At 41.4% G+C, this 20,297-nt stretch overlaps 2 protein-coding genes and 1 long non-coding RNA gene across 4 annotated transcripts in view; 2 read left to right on the top strand and 1 right to left on the bottom strand.

Annotated features, from left to right (window-relative positions):
* The first annotated feature begins 406 nt into the window (after nucleotides 1–406).
* On the top strand, nucleotides 407–5,343 carry LOC139083667 (uncharacterized). Its single transcript, XR_011540575.1, has 2 exons — nucleotides 407–2,233; nucleotides 4,952–5,343. It is a non-coding gene; the product is annotated as an uncharacterized lncRNA (long non-coding RNA).
* Nucleotides 3,605–17,800, bottom strand: THAP2 (THAP domain containing 2). The gene is made up of 3 exons (XM_070622119.1): nucleotides 17,354–17,800; nucleotides 10,598–10,793; nucleotides 3,605–7,635 (listed from the first exon to the last, which is right to left on the bottom strand). Exons 1-3 carry the CDS (start codon nucleotides 17,680–17,682, stop codon nucleotides 7,240–7,242), a joined length of 921 nt encoding a protein of 306 aa, XP_070478220.1. The 5' UTR covers nucleotides 17,683–17,800; the 3' UTR covers nucleotides 3,605–7,239.
* The window catches only part of ZFC3H1 (zinc finger C3H1-type containing), a 50,870-nt gene continuing 48,327 nt past the window's right edge, over nucleotides 17,755–20,297 (top strand). Inside the window, exon 1 of one of the 2 annotated variants that reach the window (XM_070622113.1) lies at nucleotides 17,755–18,618. In XM_070622113.1, coding sequence (XP_070478214.1) covers nucleotides 18,030–18,618 — 589 coding nt within the window. In that variant the 5' untranslated portion in view covers nucleotides 17,755–18,029. The remainder of the gene's footprint in view (nucleotides 18,619–20,297) is intronic. The other variant, XR_011540574.1, reaches the window with a different exon arrangement.

The following is a 20,297-nucleotide window of genomic DNA, read 5'->3' as shown; positions in this document are numbered from 1 at the left end:
TCTCAAGATCTGGCAGGAGTGCTCTTTTATTTAGAGAACAGTGTGGAATAGCATGGGGACAGGACCCATGGGCAGTCAGAGCTTCTGCTGCCGGCATGGGGACAGGACCCACGGGCAGTCAGAGCTCCTGCTGCTGCTGCTTCTGCTGCCCCCGCTGGCATGGGGACAGGACCCCATGGGCAGGCAGAGCTGGGGTGTGGGGACAGGACCCACAGGCAGTCAGAGCTCCTGCTGCTGCCGCTTCTGCTGCCCCCGCTGGCATGGGGACAGGACCCACGGGCAGGCAGAGCAGCTGCTGCTGCCCCCGCTGACATGGGGACAGGACCCATGGGGAGGCAGAGCTGGTGTGTGGGGACAGGACCCACGGGCAGTCAGAGCTCCTGCTGCTGCCCCGAGTTGAGGGTTAGGGCTCAATTTAAGGCATAGGTATATGATTCATCTCTTTACAAGACAAAGGAAAGAACATGAAAAAAAAGTTAAAATGGTATCAGTGCAGATGGGGTCTGGTCATTGGGTGATCCCATGACTTTTAGACAAGAATCAAATCGGATTAAGTAAAGGTTAAAAAGGTTAGACGCCACCACCCTAAACCAGTTACATGAGATTGCCAGACAGCAACCAACTTAAGTTCTTGCCTTCCCCATTAAGAGCTTCTAGAGATAAGACCATACCCCCTTCTTCCTGGCACAGAGAGGGAGGCATCTTCACAGATAGAGGTTTCCCTTAGAAATGTAAATGTTTCCCAACAAAGGGGCAAACAAATTCCACTCCTTGGAGCCTGAATCTCATCTGTAGTTTTAAAACTAACCAGCCTAAAAATCCTCATAAGCCATTTTAAAATTAAGCAGCCTAAAAATCCTCATCATTACAGTCCAGTGATTTTTATAGACATTAACTGATGGGGGCTCGGGAGCCTAGGAGTCAAAAGAAAGATTTTGTGGACTCTCAAGTTCTGGTAGTAGTGCTCCTTTATTCAGAAATGGTGTGGGGACAGGACCCACAGGTGGTGAAGGCCTGCAGGCGTGGGGACGGGACCCACGGGCGGGGAAGGGCTCAAGTGTTGAGGGTTAGGGCTAAATTTATAAGGCATGGGTACATGACTTATTTTTACCAAAGAAAGATGATGTAAAAAGTCATGAAAATGGTATCAGTGCAGGTGGGGGTCTGGTTATTGTGTGGTCATATAACTTTAGATAAGCATCGGTTCATATAGATCAGCATGTAGGCCAGGATGCCCTGGGCTTCTCTCCCTGGGGCAGCCTTGGTGCACTCATTCACTAGGTTAAAAAATGTAGGGGCTGGCCCGGTGGCGCAGCGGTTAGGTGCACACATTCCGCCTCAGTTGGGATCCCGCGTGCGGACATGTCACCACTTGGTAAGCCACGCTGTGGCAGGCGTCCCACATATAAAGTAGAGGAAGATGGGCATGGATGTTAGCTCAGGGCTAATCTTCCTCAAAAAAAAAATATGTAAGCAGTCTTTTTCTATTCATTTTAAAAGGCATTTTCTAGCTGGAGAATTGCTGGCGACAAATAAAAATGGCAAGCAATAGGATATATTGGAGTATATGAGGAAGCCATTTGGTATAAACCTAATTCGGCCTGACTTTTTTTTCAAAAGGGCCTGACTGTGGCTATTGAGCACGCATTGCATATCTGCTTAGACATTTCCTTTGGCCAGAACAAAGGCCCTTGAGATAAAGGTGCAACTTCCCCCCACATTAGCATTTCCTTAGGGATAAGCATTTTTCCTTAGGCTAGGAACTGATTGCTGCACTCACCTCCCAGCTCACCTGTGACCACACAGCTGGAGACAACAGACTGCCACCCTGCTGTGTTCACAGAGACGGAAGACCTACCTGCTATTTCCATCAATCGCTGTGCCGACAGAGCAGTCTTGCGACTATTGTAAAAGGGACATTTCAATCCTATGTGAAACATCCTCTTTGAGGGTATATAACCACCCTTATACCCCCACTTCTTTGGAGTGCTCTGTTCCTTTGTGGAAAGACTCTCCCGGGTTATAATCCTCAGATTTAAGCTCAGAATAAACTCACCCAAATTTTCATTTATAGATTGGATATGGATTATTTTCGTCGACACTGGTTAGGGGTGAGGACACTAGTAGGTGCGTCCACCACATCCAGCCTCCTCCAGCACCTCCAACATGTTTCAGGGCGAGAAGTCCCGTGTCCTCTCAGGACCACGACTGCGTTATTAAATGCTGCAAGAAGGTAGGAAACGTGAATGCCTTTGTTTAAACCTTTCCAGCAGAGTTAACTGTTTTACCAGATTCCTTTCCCTCAGAAAACCTGACCGTTTGAGGATTTCTATAGTAATCAGAGAAGCAGACTGAAAGTTCATTGTTGGACTAGTAATCATTAGATTTCACAATATAAATACGTATTTCTGTTGAAGCCTTCTTTAACACAAATAAGTTCGGATTTTTCTGGGATAGACACTTGGTGCTTAACACCAATTGTAAACTCATCTCAATGACAAAAAGCACTTAATCTTGCTGGGAAAATATCAGTGGATTCTATGTGCAGTCCCTTTGAATTTAAGCCAAAGGAGTGGTTTAGATTTTCTGAAATCTACTAATATTTGAATGCCCAATATATACATGTCAGACCCCTGAGGTGCAAAAAGAAAAAACAGAACACACACATACTTCCTTGAAGGAAGAGACGATGAAAATAGATATGTACAATTACATTATAATATGACTTTATCCAAGTTATGGGTAAAGCAGGACCCAGGGAGAAAAGCACTTTGGTATGTTAAGGGAAAGTGTGATGGAGAGACTAAGCCTTGAAAGATGACAAGGAGTTTGCTAAGTGACCAAGCTAAGGGAAGGACAATTTGTAAAGGTCTAGTGGTTAAGAAGGGCATGATAATAGGAAGTTCAAGAGAATGCAGAAGAGTTAGCGCTAACAAGGTTTGAAATACCACCTAAATAAACTGATAATTCATCTGAGAGATGGGCACATATCTGCTTTCTTGACATTAAACACTCCCCCCCAAAATTTTTTTTAACTTTTGGAGCACAAATTTTAAAAGCCTAGGCAGCAGTTTGAAGACTGATATGTACCTTAGATTCAACTCATTCTAAAAAGGCATTAGGGATGGGGTGGGGAGCAGTGAGGGCAGGAATAAATAAATGTAGTATTTTTTTCCAGTAGCCTTAAGAGGGACATCTATCTGGTTCATCCTAGTTTCCTCTAAAGTATCAGAAAAAAAATTTAAAAATCACATCTTTCATTTTTGTTATTAAAATAATGCTTTGATACCATATCTACAAATAAATCTTTGTGCAAGTCTAAAATTATTGTCAGGATAGACAATTTTTATAGCCCTTCATATATCTGGTTTAGATTGCATAAACGGTATTTAAAAACAGTGCAAATAAACTGCAATGTATGTTTAGATATAACTTGAGTCACAAAAAAGAAAATGATAATTCTTCCAGGCTTTACATATCTTTGTTTTGTATACAGCCTGGCAATTTAAGGAGGGGGACTTCTACAGAAGTATTTTAGGGGTCAGTTTAGGGGAAGGACTCCTTTGTTTACATTTTTTTGGAAATAACAGGCATGACAATTTCCTTGGGAAAAAGTTTTTAATATCAACATACTGGGAATACACTTTTTGTGAATACAATATGCAATTGTTTAATATTATAAAATCATTAATTTTAGAAAGTTTCCAACTGTCTAAATACCAAAAGAATCCCATATTATGGCATAAACATGAACCACTTCTATATTATACCAAAATTAAAATTTACCCAGGTGCTAACATTGAGAAATGAGATAAAATACCAACATTATAAAGTTTACCCAGAAGAGATCAACAATGACTTCATAGACTATCTTTACTGTATACCTATGTAAAGTTTTTTATTTTAGTTTTTTGAGACACATGACTTGTTATTTTAATAATATGATTCATATGTTTAACAGAGAGTTATAATATGGAGGGCAGAGAAGAGGATTTGGAGCCCAAAGACCAGTGTTCAATCTAGAACTTTTTGGATTATTGGCATTTCCATCCCTTGTGCCAGTTGGCACATAGTAAATGTCTGAATGAATAAATAAATGAACACAGATTTCTTCATCTGTAAATTGGAGATACGAACACCTACCACACAGAATATTTGTGAGAACAAGTAAGAGAACTAATGGGTGCCGTAGTGCTTTGTTTAAAAGTCTGTTAGTAGGGTTTGTTATTTTATAAAAATATCAAATGTCAAATAAACTCCATTATTTGGCTTTGATGTAGTATTTATTTAATTATGTTTTCCTTCTAAGATAGCATTAACAACAAGTTTTTTCAGTGTTCATTTTAAACAGAAAAAATGTCTTACAATTCATTAAAAACACTCTGTAATTCAGGTCAACACCAATGTCCTTCTACCTCCTTTGGCTAAGTCATTATCAGGAAATCTGTTTCATTTCAAAAGAAAGTATCTTATTAGAAAAAAAGGTCTAAAGTTTATATGTTCTCATTAAATTCCAATTCAACAGCATTTACCAAAGCCCTTCACAGATATTTCATTTATAACATTTATCATATTGTATTATAAACAATATTTCAGGAGACTGAGCAACTTCAGGGCAGAAAATCATGTCATATTCATCTTTATATCAAGTTCCTAGGCTTTGGCTGGTTCTCTGTAGAGGTTAGTGCCTCAGACATTGAATGAATGACAGACATAGAATGAACGAACAGAGGATATGTGTTGTGTCCAGCAGAGGACAAAGAGCTGTTATAACTTTGATTAGTTTTATGGCATATGGTCAAAGTGATAAGAAGTTAATCAACAAACTGAAAACAGGATTCTTTTTTTTTGAGGATTAGCACCTGAGCTAACATATTGCCAATCTCTTTTTTTTTCTTTGTCTTCTTCTCCCCAAAGCCCCCCAGTACATACTTGTATTTTCCGGTTTTAGGTCCTTCTGGTTGTGCTATGTGGGACGCTGCCTCAGCATGGCCTAATGAGCGGTGCTATGTCTGCACCCAGGATCCAAACCCACGAAACCCTGGGCCACCAAAGCAGAGTGTGCGAACTCAACCACTCAGCCATGGGGCCGGCCCCTGAAAACAGGATTTTAAAAGATTGCTTTTAGGTTTTTTCTATGAATGAAAGTAGTTTTAAGGTAGACAGATGTGTGTTAATAAAATAATTTGATGCAGGGAGAGTTTGGAGCATGTTATCAGGACAGTAACATAAAAATGACATGGAGAAAACAGCAAAAAAATTTATTTTGAAATTACTGTGTGGTAGTTTAATCAGTGTTCTCAAATAATAATGAATGAAGACTAACTTTGCCAAAAGCTTGTATTTTAGAATGTTTTGTTTTTGTGATTTTTAAAACATTATATTAAGATATCAAGCTATTACTGTAGATGGGAACCAGCCTGCATTAGTTAGTGTTCTCTTTTGTATTAGAGAGGGGCGGTGAACCCCATGAGGGTTTATACTTGGAAAACATAGTTTACGTTTAAATGATTATTTGACCAACTTATTTTGAGGTATAAAATACATACAGTTAGTGTTTGCTCATGATTATATATTGGTGAAAAGATATTTGAAAGAGTATTAGGAAAAAAAAGTGACAATTCCAAGGAGCTACATCAATATTTAAGATAAAGATAAAATGACTAACAAGGTTTACAATATACACAAAAGGGTTTTCATAAATATTTGTTCTAAGGTGCCTGATGATAACTAAAAGAGATTTTTCCTACTTTTGCCTTTGTAAATCCCCTTATTAAAAGAAAGCGTGCTAATACTGTCAAAAGACTGTTGCTAGGATCCAAGCAAATATCATTAAAAAAGTTTTAAAAAGTCTTTTTCATCATCAAATAGCCATTACCTTATAGGAAAGATTTACAGCAGTTTATGATTAGGTGTATGCTGCTTTCATATGGCAGTGTCAGAAGCTCGAATCAGGATTGAATAACTTGATTACACATTAATAAATTTTTACATGATTTGACCAAAGCTGTTTGAAGGAAAGGGTTCTTATTAAACTTTATCTGGTAAAATAAGGCAAACCGTTCAATTGTTCAAGTGGCAACTATAAGAATAGTTCTGATATTCTATTTGTAAATTAATTAGCATGTGCATAGCTTTATCAGAGAGAACCACATCTCATTCGCTTAGGCACTATGGTTGCCCTATTTGACACTCACTGAAAAAGGAGATATAAAAAACAAGCTGATGTGTAAGATAAACTGATTCCATTTTAAGTTACAAGTTGTGAAGATATGATAAATACTTTTCTACAATTAAATTCTATCGTGGGTTCATAACAAAAAAAAGCTTAAGAGTTTTGCTATCAACACACACAGGAGTAGAGGGAATATTCCTAAAATGGAACTTTCTGGCATGTTTGCTTATTAATGCATCAATTTCGAAAATGGAAATGTAATACTTTTATTATGAGAAAAATAGTATATTTATGTTTTTAAGTAAAAGCTAGATCCCCATCTCTGCATAATTTCACGACATATTTTCTTAGAAGATGAATATAATCACTACAACTTTTTACTAGTCTAAGGTACCTGAGGCCTTATCTAGCTTGGATGACTCAAGGGTACTTCACATTCAAAATTATTATTTCAAAATACAATCTATTTTAAAAGTAATATTCTTATGAAGGAGGCCACGATTAGCTCACTTTTACTGGTAAAAAGATACAGAAAGTTTAAATAAAAGAATTTTCCCTGAACCTCAGGTTTTTTTCTCTAAAGTTTCCAAATCACAGTGCCAATAATAAATTAATACAAACCCTAGCAGTTCTAAAGTCATATTCAATGTTGGTTAACTCCTACTTACCATCTTATTTAGAATGTAATATCCCAACTTTGGTACAGGAAAAAAATATTTCCTAATATAAATTAAACACATTGTCATAGAGTGTTCTTTAAAAGTAGTTTTAAAAGACAAAAACACAAAACACCTTGCAAAATACAATTTACTAACAAAATTTTTAAGTATGTAGTTCTCACATAAGGCACTTCCATTCTTTTTCAAAGTTTCATAGGAAGTTTTCCAATTTTTTTGGTAATCACATCTTCATAAATTATACAGGAGTAACGGTACTTCAAGTAAAACTATTAAATACCCACTTTTGGCATAATTGCGTTAAATATCTTTACCTTTGACTGGAACGAAGGATGGGCATCAAGTTCTATGCAGGGTAATTGTAAATGAAGGTACTCTTGGTCTGTTTTAGATTTTGAAAATTGGTAACATTTTACCTTGTTGATCTTGTTCAAGAATCTTGAAATCTTCCAAAGGAAGGCTGCTTAAGGCAGTTGGTAAAATGTGTTCTGATGTGCCAGCAGGTAATATGTTATTTGCTTCTAGATTCTTCACCAAGCACGTAGCTTTGATCCATCTTCGAGTTGCTCTACGCTCTTTTTGTAGGCAAGTTTTCATTTTCCTTCTTAAGCTTGCTATTTCTTTTTCCAGTTTAATTATCCTCTTTTTTGCCTCCATAGGATTCCTAAAGGCATAACTGTGTTCAAGTAGTACTTGCTGACTACTAATGTTGGATTTTAAATTCGATGGTGCGGTTGGAGTACTGCTGTTGTTTTTCTTCAAAAGATTCCTTGACTTGAGTTTCTGAGCCAAATAAAATTAGAGGGTTGAACATAAAATATGGAATATCACAAATAAGTAAAGTTTGTCCAGTTTTGGATAACAGTATTTAAACTGCTCTTTTAAAAATTGATTCTAAAAGTTTGATAGGAAACATCAGCAGCCTATCTCATGTAATCATGGATTCAGGTTTCTCAACTGGTTGAATTGATTCCAGCCACCCATTTCTTTTTGTCTTGCCTCTCCAGAGAGATACAAACGTTGGTTTGGAGATAGACAATGGACTTCCAAGGTCTCTTCAAAACTATGGAGTATGATTCTACCAACACTTAAAAAATCCTTTGCAATTTTCTAAGACCAATATAGAATGTATAAAGACATTTGGTGTATGTGTGGTACTGATGTGATCTCTTTTTTTAGGTAAATAGTATTCTCTCAATTTGGTTAATATTTCAGTCCTGGGGTCCTGCTTAATGAAAACATCTTCTCACGTATCAAGCTCCTGAATAGATCTGCTTACTAACTGTTCACAGTTACATCTTCCATTCAAGGATTTAAAATCTGGCTAGGAAGATTTTGCCCAAATCAGAAACCCAAGGACCCTTTTTTTCCTTTATCTCTTTCATCCAGTTAGTCATCAAGTCTTATTAATTCCACCTCCTAAATATCTCTGTCATGAATCCTCTCCTCTCCATCATTCTTAATACCACTGTCCACATCAGACCCATATCATGCCTGGCTTGAAATACTAAAAACTTCTTTCTAGATCTCCTCCTCATTCTGATCCTCACTAATCCATATTCTGCCACCAGAATAATTTTTCTAACAGATTTGATGTTTCTACACTGGCTAAATTCCTCTTTGCCTCCCCATTATCTAAAGAAAAAAATCTTTACATGGCATATTATACCATTTAGGATTTCATCCCATTCTGCCATTCATCATCCTGACTTATTCTCCAGCAAGACTAAACCACCTACAGTTTCCAGATTATGTCATAACCTCTTAAGTCTGTGTCTTTCATTTATTCAACAAACATTTAATGAAACACACAGGAATTAACTTAGGAATTCCTGGGGACATAATGGTAAAGAAGACAAATATGGTTCCTGTCCTCATGAAACCTGTAATTGGTATTGCCTTCTGCCTAGGGGAATTGGCAGGGACTTTTTATTTTTTTACTGAGGAAGATTTGCCCTGAGCTAACATCTGTGCCAGTCTTCCTCTATTTTGTATGTAGGTCACTGCCACAGTATGGCCAACAAGTCGTGTGTGTCTGCACCCGGGATTCAAACCCTTGAACCTGGGCTGCCAAAGCAGAGTGCACCAAACTTAACCACTATGCCATGGGGCCAGCCCCCAAGGACTGTTTTTGATCTTTTCTTCTTTTAATTTTTTTTAAGATTTTTTTGTTTTTTAGGAAGATTAGCCCTGAGCTAACATCTGCCACCAATCCTCCTCTTCTTGCTGTGGAAGGCTGGCCCTGAGCTAACATCTGTGCCCATCTTCCTCTACTTTATATGTGGGACACCTGCCACAGCATGGCTTGACAAGTTGTGCTTAGGTCTGCGCCCGGGATCCGAAATGGTGCACCCTGGGCTGCCGAAGCAGAACATGAGAACTTAACTCCTGTGCCACAGGCCGGCCCCGTTTTTGATCTTTATATCCTCAGTATCTAACTTAGATTCTGACAAAGTTTAGTAAATATTTGTTGAATGAATAAATGATCAAAATGCCAAAAAATAAGCTATACTTCAAATTCAATAAATATCTGAGTATGTGCTAAGTACCAGGCACTATTTGCGGTGCTGAGGGTTCAGAAGTGAGAGAGACAAAGTTCTTGCCCTCCTGGAGCTTTTCTAATATCTGTGATAATTAGTTCACCAGTTTCCTCTCCTGTTCACATCCTAACTCATGTATCTTCACACATTTAACTATCACAATAACTCAAGAAAAGCAGTGGTTTTTCCTCTTTTAGAGGAAAAGATGTCTGTCCCCCTCTTCAAAGCTACACCCTCTATTTTTGTTCATTCTACACCTTCTTTTTTTTTTTTTTAAAGATTTTATTTTTCCTTTTTCTCCCCAAAGCCCGCAGGTACATAGTTGTGTGTTTTTAGTTGTGGGTCCTTCTAGTTGTGCCATGTGGGATGCCGCCTCACCATGGCCTGATGAGTGGTGCTATGTCCACGCCCAGGATTCCAACTGGCAAAACCCTGGGCCGCCGAAGGGGAGCACGTGAACCTAACCACTCTGCCACAGGGCCGGCCCCATTCTACCCCTTCTTACCTTTCAGTGACCCTGTCTTTCTCAGCTAGCTTTTTCCTCTCTGATCAGATCTTCCCTAACTAGATAACATTGTTTTAATACATTCATCCTGTACCTTAATTCTCTCCTTCCTTTTAAATATCACTTGCTAACATGTGACTATTTTCGACTCACCCTCAACCCACTGGCTTTTGTGCTCACTGTGCTATTGCAACTGTCCTGTGAAAGGTCAAGAAGCCTCTCCTAAGTTCCAAACTCCAAGCTGAAGCCCAGCCTAAATGCTTAAGCTCTATGAAGTTTTCTTTTATGCCTCCCTCTGCACTTACATTTTTTGGTATAAATCTGGTATTCTTTGGGTGTGCTGTTCTTAAAGCACTTAACGCAAATTTTGTATATCTTAAAATCAGAGCAGAGTGATGCTGGAGGTTTCATTATTCATGATTTCTCAGTTTTACCATTGATTGAATTATTGATAATAACTGGCAATAATGTAAAAACCCAACATAGTAAAACAATTTGGATTAGGGAAAGAATATTGGAGTCAGCAGAATTGAGATCTAATTCTAGCCTGCACCTTTACTGCGCAAGAGGAAGTTTTTCAACTTTCTTGAGGCATATCATTATATATGAATTTCAGTACATTATGAATTGTTCTATTTTATAAACAAAAAGGAATGGGTTCTAAAAATGGTAAAAATGGAGTAAAAGTAACATTACCTACCATAGACTTTATATGGGTACAAAAATCAAAAATGGTTGGAACAGCATCCATTTTAAGTCGTCGAGTCTGTCCTGTTAGGTCAAAACAGGAGGCTTCAAAGTGCTTTGAACAAAGAAAAGTGTGTTTTCCTGGCACAAAATTTTTGCGCCTAACCAGGCGAACCCATTCTTTTCTTCTTTTAGGATCCAAAGGAAACCTTAAAAAAAAAAAAAAAAAAAAAAAAAAAAGGCAAGTCAAATTCCAACTATCACACTTCTGGTTGCACCTAAGTGCTTAAAAGAAATTTTAAAAGGTGATGATTTAAAGTGTCTTCAATTTATATAAAAAATTTTAAATTCCCAATTTCCAGACACTGAAACAGAAACCAATTTACGCTAATTTCTATAAGTTGTAAAAAAATAAATAAAAAATTGACTTGAGGGTCAAAATTGACAGCCTGGTGGCATAGTAGTTAAGTTCACGCACTCTGCTTCAGTGGCCTGGGGTTTGCAGGTTCAGATCCCTGGTGAGGACCTGCACACCACTCATTGAGCCACACTGTGGTGGCGTCCCACGTACAAAATAGAGGAAGACTGGCACAGGTGTTAGCTCAGGGACAATCTTTCTCAGGCAAAAAGACAAAGATTGGCAACAGATACTAGCTTAGCAACAATCTTCCTCACCAAAAAAACCCAAAGAAACTGACTTGAATGGTTTTATTTCTCAGAGTTTTATAGAGAGACCTTTCTTCCCAACCTATTATTTAACATGGGTAGTAAAAATAAACGACTAAACTGATCTAGATCAAGTTTATGTGGAACCACTATGAGCAGGAGTAATTTCACAATGTACTTTTTTTCAGGGAAAGATTCGCCCTGAGCTAACTTCTGTTGCCAATCTTCCTCCTCTTTTCTTTTTCCATCCCCAAAGCCCCAGTGCATGGTTGTATATCCTAGATGTAAGTCCTTCTGGTTCTTCTACGTGCGCCACCGCCACAACATGGCAACTGACAGATGGGAAGTGTGGGTCCATGACTGGGAAACAAACCCAGGCCGCTGAAGCGTAATGCACCAAACTTGAACCACCACTAGGTCATCGGGCTGGCTCAGTTTCACAGTGTTTTGATCTGCTGATGTACATGGTCAAGGCAAATCAGATACCTACAGATTAAATCTCATCAAGGAAAGCATACACAGATTCTGGTATTCCTTCCACTGTGTTTCTTCATTATGACACTAACCACATTGTTCTGTAATTTTTCCATTTTAATAAATTTCCAGCAAAATAAAAGTAGATTATAAATTTCTTGAAGACAGGGATCATTAAATCTTTTCATCTGTCTTTAACACTTAGCATAGTGCCTTGCAACCAGTAGGGACTCAACAAAAAGTTGCTTAATTAATATGAATACAGAATATATAAATTAATAATTCATTGTATTACTTCCATGTAGTTAAAAGGCATATTTTTTAAAAAATAAACTCTTAAGCTATACAGTATTACAGAGTAAAATGCTGCTGCCAAGCCCAGCAGAAATGTTTTTCCTTCCATATTCATTTTAAGTGCAAAATATACTGATAAGTACTCAGTATATACCTATTAAGAAAGAAAACATAAGGGACTGTCTAAAAATTCTGGCGTTGTGTTGACTGCCTTAGAAACATAAGAATCTACATTGACTCGTAAGAAGTTTGAGTTGAACTCTTCTTTAGTTTGACTACCTTATCCTTTAAGTATTAATTACAAACTGACTAGTGTTTAAAAAGAACCATTAGATTCATGTTAGACAATCATGTGGATCAGAAGCGCCCAACTGAAGCTTTACTAGGTAACAGCTTTGGCTATATCAGATATACTAGGTTTGCTCAAATTACCAGCAGTGAGGGGCACAAAGAGGTGAAAGCCCAGATTTGCTGGTAAACACCCTCCCATCTCCTGTCCGTATGCCCCCAATCCCACACATATCCTAATCTGAGGATATTAACATTTGTCTATCACTCTACAGTTCAAATGTTTTCATACAAGTTTTTTCTATTTCATTAGAAACCTCTGATGGAGAATTTATCTACTCTGCCTAGCCCTCACCTCTTAATGTATTCTCATTTCAGAAATCTCTGTTCCAATATTTGGTGGTTTGGAAATGTTTCCTGAGGCCTAAACTAAAAATCAAGCTTTAATTTACAAGCACATTTCTTCTTGGGGACTCAAAAAAGGCTCAGAACAAATAAGTACTATCATTGTATTATCATTTGTTTAAGACTCTTCAGATATACAAAGAATGTCTTTCAGATAATATTTTTCAAACTTTTTTTTTTAGCTCTTTTAAACTAGCTCCCTAATTATGAAACCAGTGCCTCAAATTGAACCTTAATTTGACCAAATTCTGCTTCCTCTTTTTTAAGACTCAGTTTAGGAACCTCATCTTCCTATGGAGGTTTTTCATGGTCAGAAGACTGGGTTAGATGTCCACGATCATACAGAACTAACATCACTCTCTTCTAAGTGCTTACTTTTATGTCTCCACCACTAGGTCATTAAGTTTCTCCTGGTGAGGAGCTATGTTTTTCACTACTTTATCCTGTTACATAAGCACTACATGAATTTTTCTGAGTGAATCAATGAATGAACTAATGTGTTTAGTTTGGCATTACTAAATAATCTTCAGTTGTTTGTGGTGAAATAGAAGAATAGCCAACAATTCTGTATCTGATTTTGGATACTGTTTTATGCAGCATTAGCCTTAATCATGTTCTGCATGTGTGGTTTGGCTTTTTCTCAGCATTTTCAGAGAGTGAGAGATACAGCCTATAAGCTGAATTTAAGTAATAATAAATCATCCTGTAAATATTAAAAAGTTAACATGATGATAACAGACGGCTATATTTTTGTCTACACAGTAATAGAACCAAGCTTTCAGAAACATTAGATGTTTTGGAAAATCACTCAGTATTTTAAACGATGCTGTTTTGCTTGGATTTTTAATAAACAGCTGAATGCCTCTTACATTCCAAGCACTGTCCTAGGCACTAAAGACACAGTGGTAAACAAAACTGACCTACCTTTATGGTATCTACCTTCTCTGAGGGTATACTGTAAGGGGAAGGTAGAGAATCCAACAGCTCGATGTAGTAGAAAAGAGTAGCTGAGAGCACTGTCTCTGGAGTCAAACCAGGGTCCCACAATCCTTGCTCCTTCACGTAATAGCTGGGAGACTTTAGGCAGCTATTTAACCTTTTTAGGCCTTAGTTTTACCATCTATAAAGTGGAGTAATAATGGTACCTAGTGTGGTTCTAGGAATTAAGTAAGACAATGTAAGTAAATGCTTAGCCCAGTGCACAGTACGTGGTAAATACTAAATAAATGCTATTATTATAAAAGTAATTACACAAGTGCCATGAGTGTTATAAAAGGGCAAGTACAGGGGCCAGCCCGGTGGTGCAGCAGTTAAGTGCGCATGTTCCACTTTGGTGGCCTGGGGTCCGCCGGTTTGGATCCCGGGTGCGGACATATCACCGCTTGGCAAGCCATGCTGTGGTAGGCGTCCACATATAAAGCAGAGGAAGATGGGCACGGATGTTAGCTCAGGGCCAGCCTTCCTCAGCAAAAAGAGGAGGATTGGCAAATGTTAGCTCAGGGCTGATCTTCCTCAAAAAAAAAAAAAAAAAAAAGGGCAAGTACAGGGTTGCATGGAACCATAACACAGGAAGAGCTCATCTAGTCAGGAGGACTTAAGAGAGGAGGAATTAGCTGGAGAAATTAGGGTGGGAGTAGTGAAGAGTGCAGAGTATCTTAGGGACAAGGAAGAATGTTAGGACATGAAATGATGCTGGAGGGCCTTCTAAATTAAAGAGTAATTTTGAACTTTACCCAAAGTGGCATTGATAAGCCATTAAAAGGCCTAATTTAGAGAGCTGATTGTTAACAGAAAAAAAATTTTTTTTAAGATTTTTTTTCTCCCCAAAGCCCCCCGTACATAGTTGTGTATTTTTAGTTGTGGGTCCTTCTAGTTGTTGCAGGTGGGACGCTGTCCCAGCGTGACTTGATGAGCAGTGCTATGTCTGCACCCAGGATCCGAACCAGCAAAACCCTGGGCCACCACAGTGGAGCATCAAACTCAACCACGCAGCAAGGGGCCCCTAACAGAGAATGTTTTAACCAGTTGTTAAACACAGCCATTATCAAATATTGTTATGCCAATTTGTAGTTAAATTAAAAACAAAGGTAATAAATACTAAGAACTCTCACTTCCTGATTATTTTGCTATTATTTGTGTCTCTTCCAGCTACATGGTATAAGCACTATATAATAATGTGGCACTGCACACTTCTTCCCAACTCCATGATCAGCGATGTTGTTAGTTTTAAATCAGTCACAGCAGGAGTATTTATCTCATGTACCTTGAGCCAACACTACAAATCAGGGCTTTTCCCCTTCCCTGGAGATCCTGTTGTTAAACATTTAGCAACACACCACTGATTACAGAAGAGCAGTTAGGAGTGCATGAATGGATGCAGTGAACCAGCTAAGAGCTGCTGTAATAATCCCATCAAGAGGGAATGGTGAGAAGTCAAGGGAGGAGGACCTCCCCGTTTCTGGATGGATGGTGTTTTCATTTACTGTACTGAGAAAGGGAATACAATATGGGAAGTGGTGTAGGTTAGGGGAAGGGCAGTTCATTAGTACAGTTTTGATATGTTGAATCTGGGGAACTGAAGAGACCAAGGAAGTATTGAGACATCCGGCCTACAGGCATGGAACTCACTGGAGATTTGGACTGGAAATGTTAATTGGGGAGGCATCAACAAGTAAATGTTAACTGAGGGCACAGGAACAGTTGAAATCAATTTGATAAGAGTGGGAAGACTTAGGTCAGTGGGTGGGGAGAGGGGCTGGCAGAAGAGATTGAAGATTGGCCAAAAAAGTAAGATAAAAATCACAAAATTAGTGTTAATTCAAAAGGAGAGTATTTCAAGGAGAAACGATCACATGCCAATGTAGGAGTGACAACTCATCAAGAGCAGTTTCAGAAGTTTGGGGAGACTGCGACTAGAGTGGGCTGAGCAAGAGAATAAAAATGGAGCCAGTAAATTTAGGCAATATAAGTTGTACATGGGGATAAAGAAGTCTACCAATGTCCTAGGAGAGGAGTTAGTTTTTGTATCTATGAAATAGGAATGTATTTTTATTATATTATTATTTTTAAGGCCTAAATTTCTGGGGTCACACATGAAAATGTTAATTTCATAGCAGGCAAATGGTCAAAATAGAAAGGAGGTATGCATGTTATTGTACCACTGTACTTCTCTTAAACATTCCATATTATTGGTGCCTTGACTCCTCCTTATCCCTCATCTTCCAAATCAGATTACCAGATACAGCAGTTCCCCCTCAAACAGTTCTCAAATCTGTCCACCTCTTTCCATCCCTTTTGTCAGCACCTCTCCAGTCTAGGCCACTAGGTGGACTCTCCCGTGTTTTACTACAGGTTCCCAACTGTTTTCTCTATCCCCTCTCAAACTCTTCTAATCTACTGCTGGTTCTGCCAGCAAGGAAGGACATTGTTTAGCTCACAGTGGACACTGTAGCAGGATTTCCCTGTGAAAGAAATAGTAAGCTCCTTGCTCATCAAATACCTCTCTTGATGATGCTTGACCAGCACTGTAAGTAACACTGTAATTCTCCACATTGCAGCCAGAGGGATTTTTAATATGCAATTAAACCCTCCATGGCTTCTCAAGCTCTCTTTGGGTAAAACAGAAAATCCTTAAAGCAGCATACTGGACCAAATCTATGTCATCCTTTGGTCTCATGTGAAATATCACATCCTTTGAGAAGTGTTCTTTGACTTTCCAAGGCTAAGTTAGGTCTCCCTGAATGTCTCTTCTGTGGCCCTCAACCGTAATTATTTGTTTTCCTTTCTCGTTACACTCTCAACTCCAGGAAGAGGAGAATTTTCTGGATCCCTAGCACAATGCCAGGCAAAATAAAAACACGGTACACATGCGATGGATGGATGAGTAAAGTAGTTGAAAAACAGAAACATCACAAGGATTTTTTTAAGTGGCAACTTTTAATAAGGGTTTACATTTAGTCATAATGAGATGGGGAAAAGGTCAAGGATATAATTTTCTACATTCTAGGATCGACTTAAGCTGTGAGGTATATAGAATCAGAGCTGTTTGCACTTAACTTTTTTAACGCTTCTTCAGGCACACGGCAGGCACTTGCAGAGAAGGTAAACATTTACCGAGTACTTACTATATTTCACGTAGTGTTCAAAGTGCCTTCAAGAGTTCCGATTTGGCAGAAGGAAAGAATTTAGATTGCTCTTCCAGCAAACGAAGGAAAAACAAAACCTAAGGTCTTTCTATCGCTCTGTTCTTGTTAAGAATAGAAAACATCTCTCGCCCTTTCCCAACCCCGCTCAGTCCACGGCTACTCAATCCTCCGCAGAGTTGCTGGACTCGACTATTAGACATCTAAGCGCTCCCCTGTCGGTTCAGCTAGTGAGAACGTCCTAATTTTAACGGGACCATGGCAGGCTCTCACGGTGACTGCTGCCTTCAACAGGACTCCTCTCGCGGCATCATTTATGTCAAGACCCGGCGTCACCTACAGGAGTGGAAGAGCAGGAAACTAACGCGTCACTTCTCCCTAAGGAGTCGCTACCGTACAGATCGTGGACCGCCTTCATGGGGCGAAGACGCCTCCCCGAGGGCAGAGAATACGGGACAGACGCGAGACGCCCGCAGAGGGGAAGGGCCCGCGCCCGGTACCTGTGGAAGCTGACGTCCGCGTGCTTGTCGTAGGTGGCCGCGCAGCCCGCCGCCGCGCAGTGGGTCGGCATCTCCCCGGCCCGCCGGCCGCGCTCCCGCCGCTCAGTCGCCGCTCTCCGCCTCCACCAGCATGGCGGACGCACCCACCCCTCCCGGCCCCCGGCGCCGGCGGGACCCCCGCGTCTAGGGCGGGCGGCCGTCTTCGGAGCCGTCCACCCGCACAGCTGCCTGCCCTCTCCCCGCCCATTGGTATCAACCGCTAGCGGCAGCGACGAAGAGCGGACCCGCCCACGCCACGCTCCCAAACACCCCAATGGGGGTGGCGCCATAGACTGCAAGTCCCACCGAGAATCTCGTTGTCCTATTGTTATCGCGTGAACTAGGAGCCTGTTTCCTGCGTGCCGCAGGAAGTGACGTCACGGGCACAGCCGCTTCCAGAGCCCCTTTCTCGCGAAGCGGAAGAGCCCTGGCCGCGGAGGAGCAAGGGGGCGCTAGGGCAGGAAGCTGGGCTGCGACGGTGCGGCGAGGAGGCGCTGGGGTGCGGGGAACTTGGGGAGCAGAGCCCGCTAGGCGTCGGGGCGGTGAGGCCGCGCCGCCGCGTCCGTTAGGGAAGCCGGGCGCCGAGAAGCAAGGATCCGGACGGAGGCTGAGGCTGTGTGGAGGGCGCCGCTCCGGGATGGCGACCGCGGAGACTCCGGCCCCGGCCGCCAGCGGCCTCTCGCCCAAGGAGGAAGGGGAGCTCGAGGACGGGGAGATCAGCGACGACGACAACAACAGCCAGGGCCGGAGCCGGAGCAGCAGCAGCAGCAGCGGCGCCGGGCTGCTGCCGTACCCGCGGCGCAGGCCGCCCCACCCGGCCCGGGGCGGCGGGTCCGGCGGCGGCTCCTCGTCGTCGTCGTGCTCGTCCCAGCAGCCGCCGAGGAGTTTCTCCCGCCCGCGGCACGCGTCGGAGCGGGGCCACCTCAGGGGACACAGCAGCTACCGACCCAAAGAGCCGTTCCGCTCCCACCCGCCCCCCGCGCGGATGCCCGCGAGCGCGCTGGCCGAGAGCAGCCCGCGGCCGTCTTTCTGGGAGCGCAGCCACCTCGCCCTGGACCGGTTCCGCTTCCGAGGCCGGCCGTACCGCGGCGGCAGCCGCTGGAGTCGGGGGCGCGGCGGGGGCGAGCGAGGCGGCAAGCCGGGGGGCCGGGCGCCGGGCGGAGGCGCGGGGCCCGGGTTCGGCAGCGGCCAGGGCTGGCGCGAGCCCTCCCCGCCGCGGAAGAGCTGTATCCTTCACGTGGCGGTCCGCCCTGGGCGTGTCGCTCCCGAGGCCCCGGGCGGCGGGACGGGCTGGGAGATGAGTAACTTTCCCGAGCGGCAGAGCCGCTTGCTTGTCCCGGCGGCGGCGCACTGGGAGCGAGTCGTCCGCTGGTAATCCCCGTGCGTCACGCTGGGGTGTGCTTTCTCGAGATCGCTTTATGGGGTCTGGGGCTTTTCGGCTTTCACGTGTTGTGGATTGGGGCCGAGCTAGTGGAATCCGAGACCGTCTAAAATCAGATTTGTAATAGTGCTTCAGAAGCCCAGGTTTCCTTAGCATTTGTTATTGTTGGTATCGGAAGTTTGTGTTTGACTCAGGTTGATTTAGATTGTTAGGAGGAGGAAAGATACAAAGTCAAACAATTTGGGGAATACTTGCTTATGTCGTATTGCACTTTGACACTGAAAATTAGGAAGTTTGATTCTGCATAATCCTGCTGTTTTTTATTTCTGGTTCTGTTTCTACTTTTCTCGATTTATTCTTACACATTGCTGTCTTTTGAAGAGGAAAGGGGAGGAAAAAGAACCTGGTATCTTCACTAACTTTGATTAATTCAGAGCTTTTAAATTCATATGTCTTTTCAGAAAACTTTTTCTCTTTCTGTTTCTTGTGTTCACTTTTTTGATAGTTTATAACCCTCACTGTTGACAAATGTGGGCCAGAGAGAGAAAGATAAACTTAACAGCATTTTGATTTTAATATTTTGGAAGCCGTGGAGTGTAGTGGAGAGTGGAGATTATGGAGAAGTTGAGAAGTACAATAGCAAAATATCTAATTTTGCTCCTCTAACCTCATTCTTAGTTATTTTTAACATTCCTGAGTTTACTCAGGATATCCAGATTTGCTATTTTATGATGGATTTGTAGAACTGCATGACTTGTTCCATGATAACTGCATAAAAATAGTGCACTAAGCACTTTTATTTCTGGTTGTAATTTCCATGGTGTAATGATTTTTTAATGTATTCATGATGTATGAAACTTACATATAATGACGTTTGTTTGGAAGACACTCAACATTATTTTTATAGATACTTAGGGCCAAAGGGTCTTCCCTAGATATCAGGATATAAAGGGGGCAAGAAATGTAGGTTTAGATAAGTAGTAGCAGCTTCTGGTGCTAGTGCCCTGAAAAAAAATTTGCTTCTGCAACCAAAAGTTGGGTTAGGAGCATTCCAGGATTGTTTCAGAAAAAAATCATGTAGGTATTTAACTTTTAAAAAGACTGTTCTTTCAATGAAGGTAGAAAGCCTCTGTCCAAGATCGGTGGGGTGTGGCCGCCCCGCCCACCCCCCACCCCACACGCCCCAAGATTAGCCCTGAGCTAACATCTGTTGCCAATCTTCCTCCACCTTGTGTGTTGGTCCCTGCCGCACCATGGACGAAGAAGATGACGACGAGTGGTGCAGGTCGGGCCCATGATCCAAACTTGTGATCCCGGGCTGCTGAAGCAGAATTCGCCAAACTTAATCACCACGCCCTGGGACCAGACCCCAAGATATTTTTGAACCAGGGACTTGTTAGTTGTCAATTCTGCATCTAAAAACACAACGGCTTTTTAAGCACATATGTATTCTTTTAAGAATAAAAGAAGATGAAACTTGTTATTTGTGTTCCAGAGAGAAATGTAAATAAATACAGTTTAATG

This window comes from Equus przewalskii, chromosome 5 (genome assembly GCF_037783145.1).
Source record: "Equus przewalskii isolate Varuska chromosome 5, EquPr2, whole genome shotgun sequence".
Taxonomy (NCBI): Eukaryota; Metazoa; Chordata; class Mammalia; order Perissodactyla; family Equidae; genus Equus; species Equus przewalskii.
This window is presented reverse-complemented; position numbering and strand designations above follow the sequence as displayed.

Excerpts from the sequence above, each read along its gene's own strand:
- THAP2 (XM_070622119.1), bottom strand. The coding sequence starts at position 17,682 with ATGGCGCCACCCCCATTGGGGTGTTTGGGAGCGTGGCGTGGGCGGGTC. Across the intron at positions 10,794-17,353 it reads GCGGACGTCAGCTTCCACAG|GTTTCCTTTGGATCCTAAAA; the intron begins GTACCGGGCGCG and ends TTTTTTTTTAAG. Across the intron at positions 7,636-10,597 it reads GTACCCATATAAAGTCTATG|AAACTCAAGTCAAGGAATCT; the intron begins GTAGGTAATGTT and ends TATTTGGCTCAG.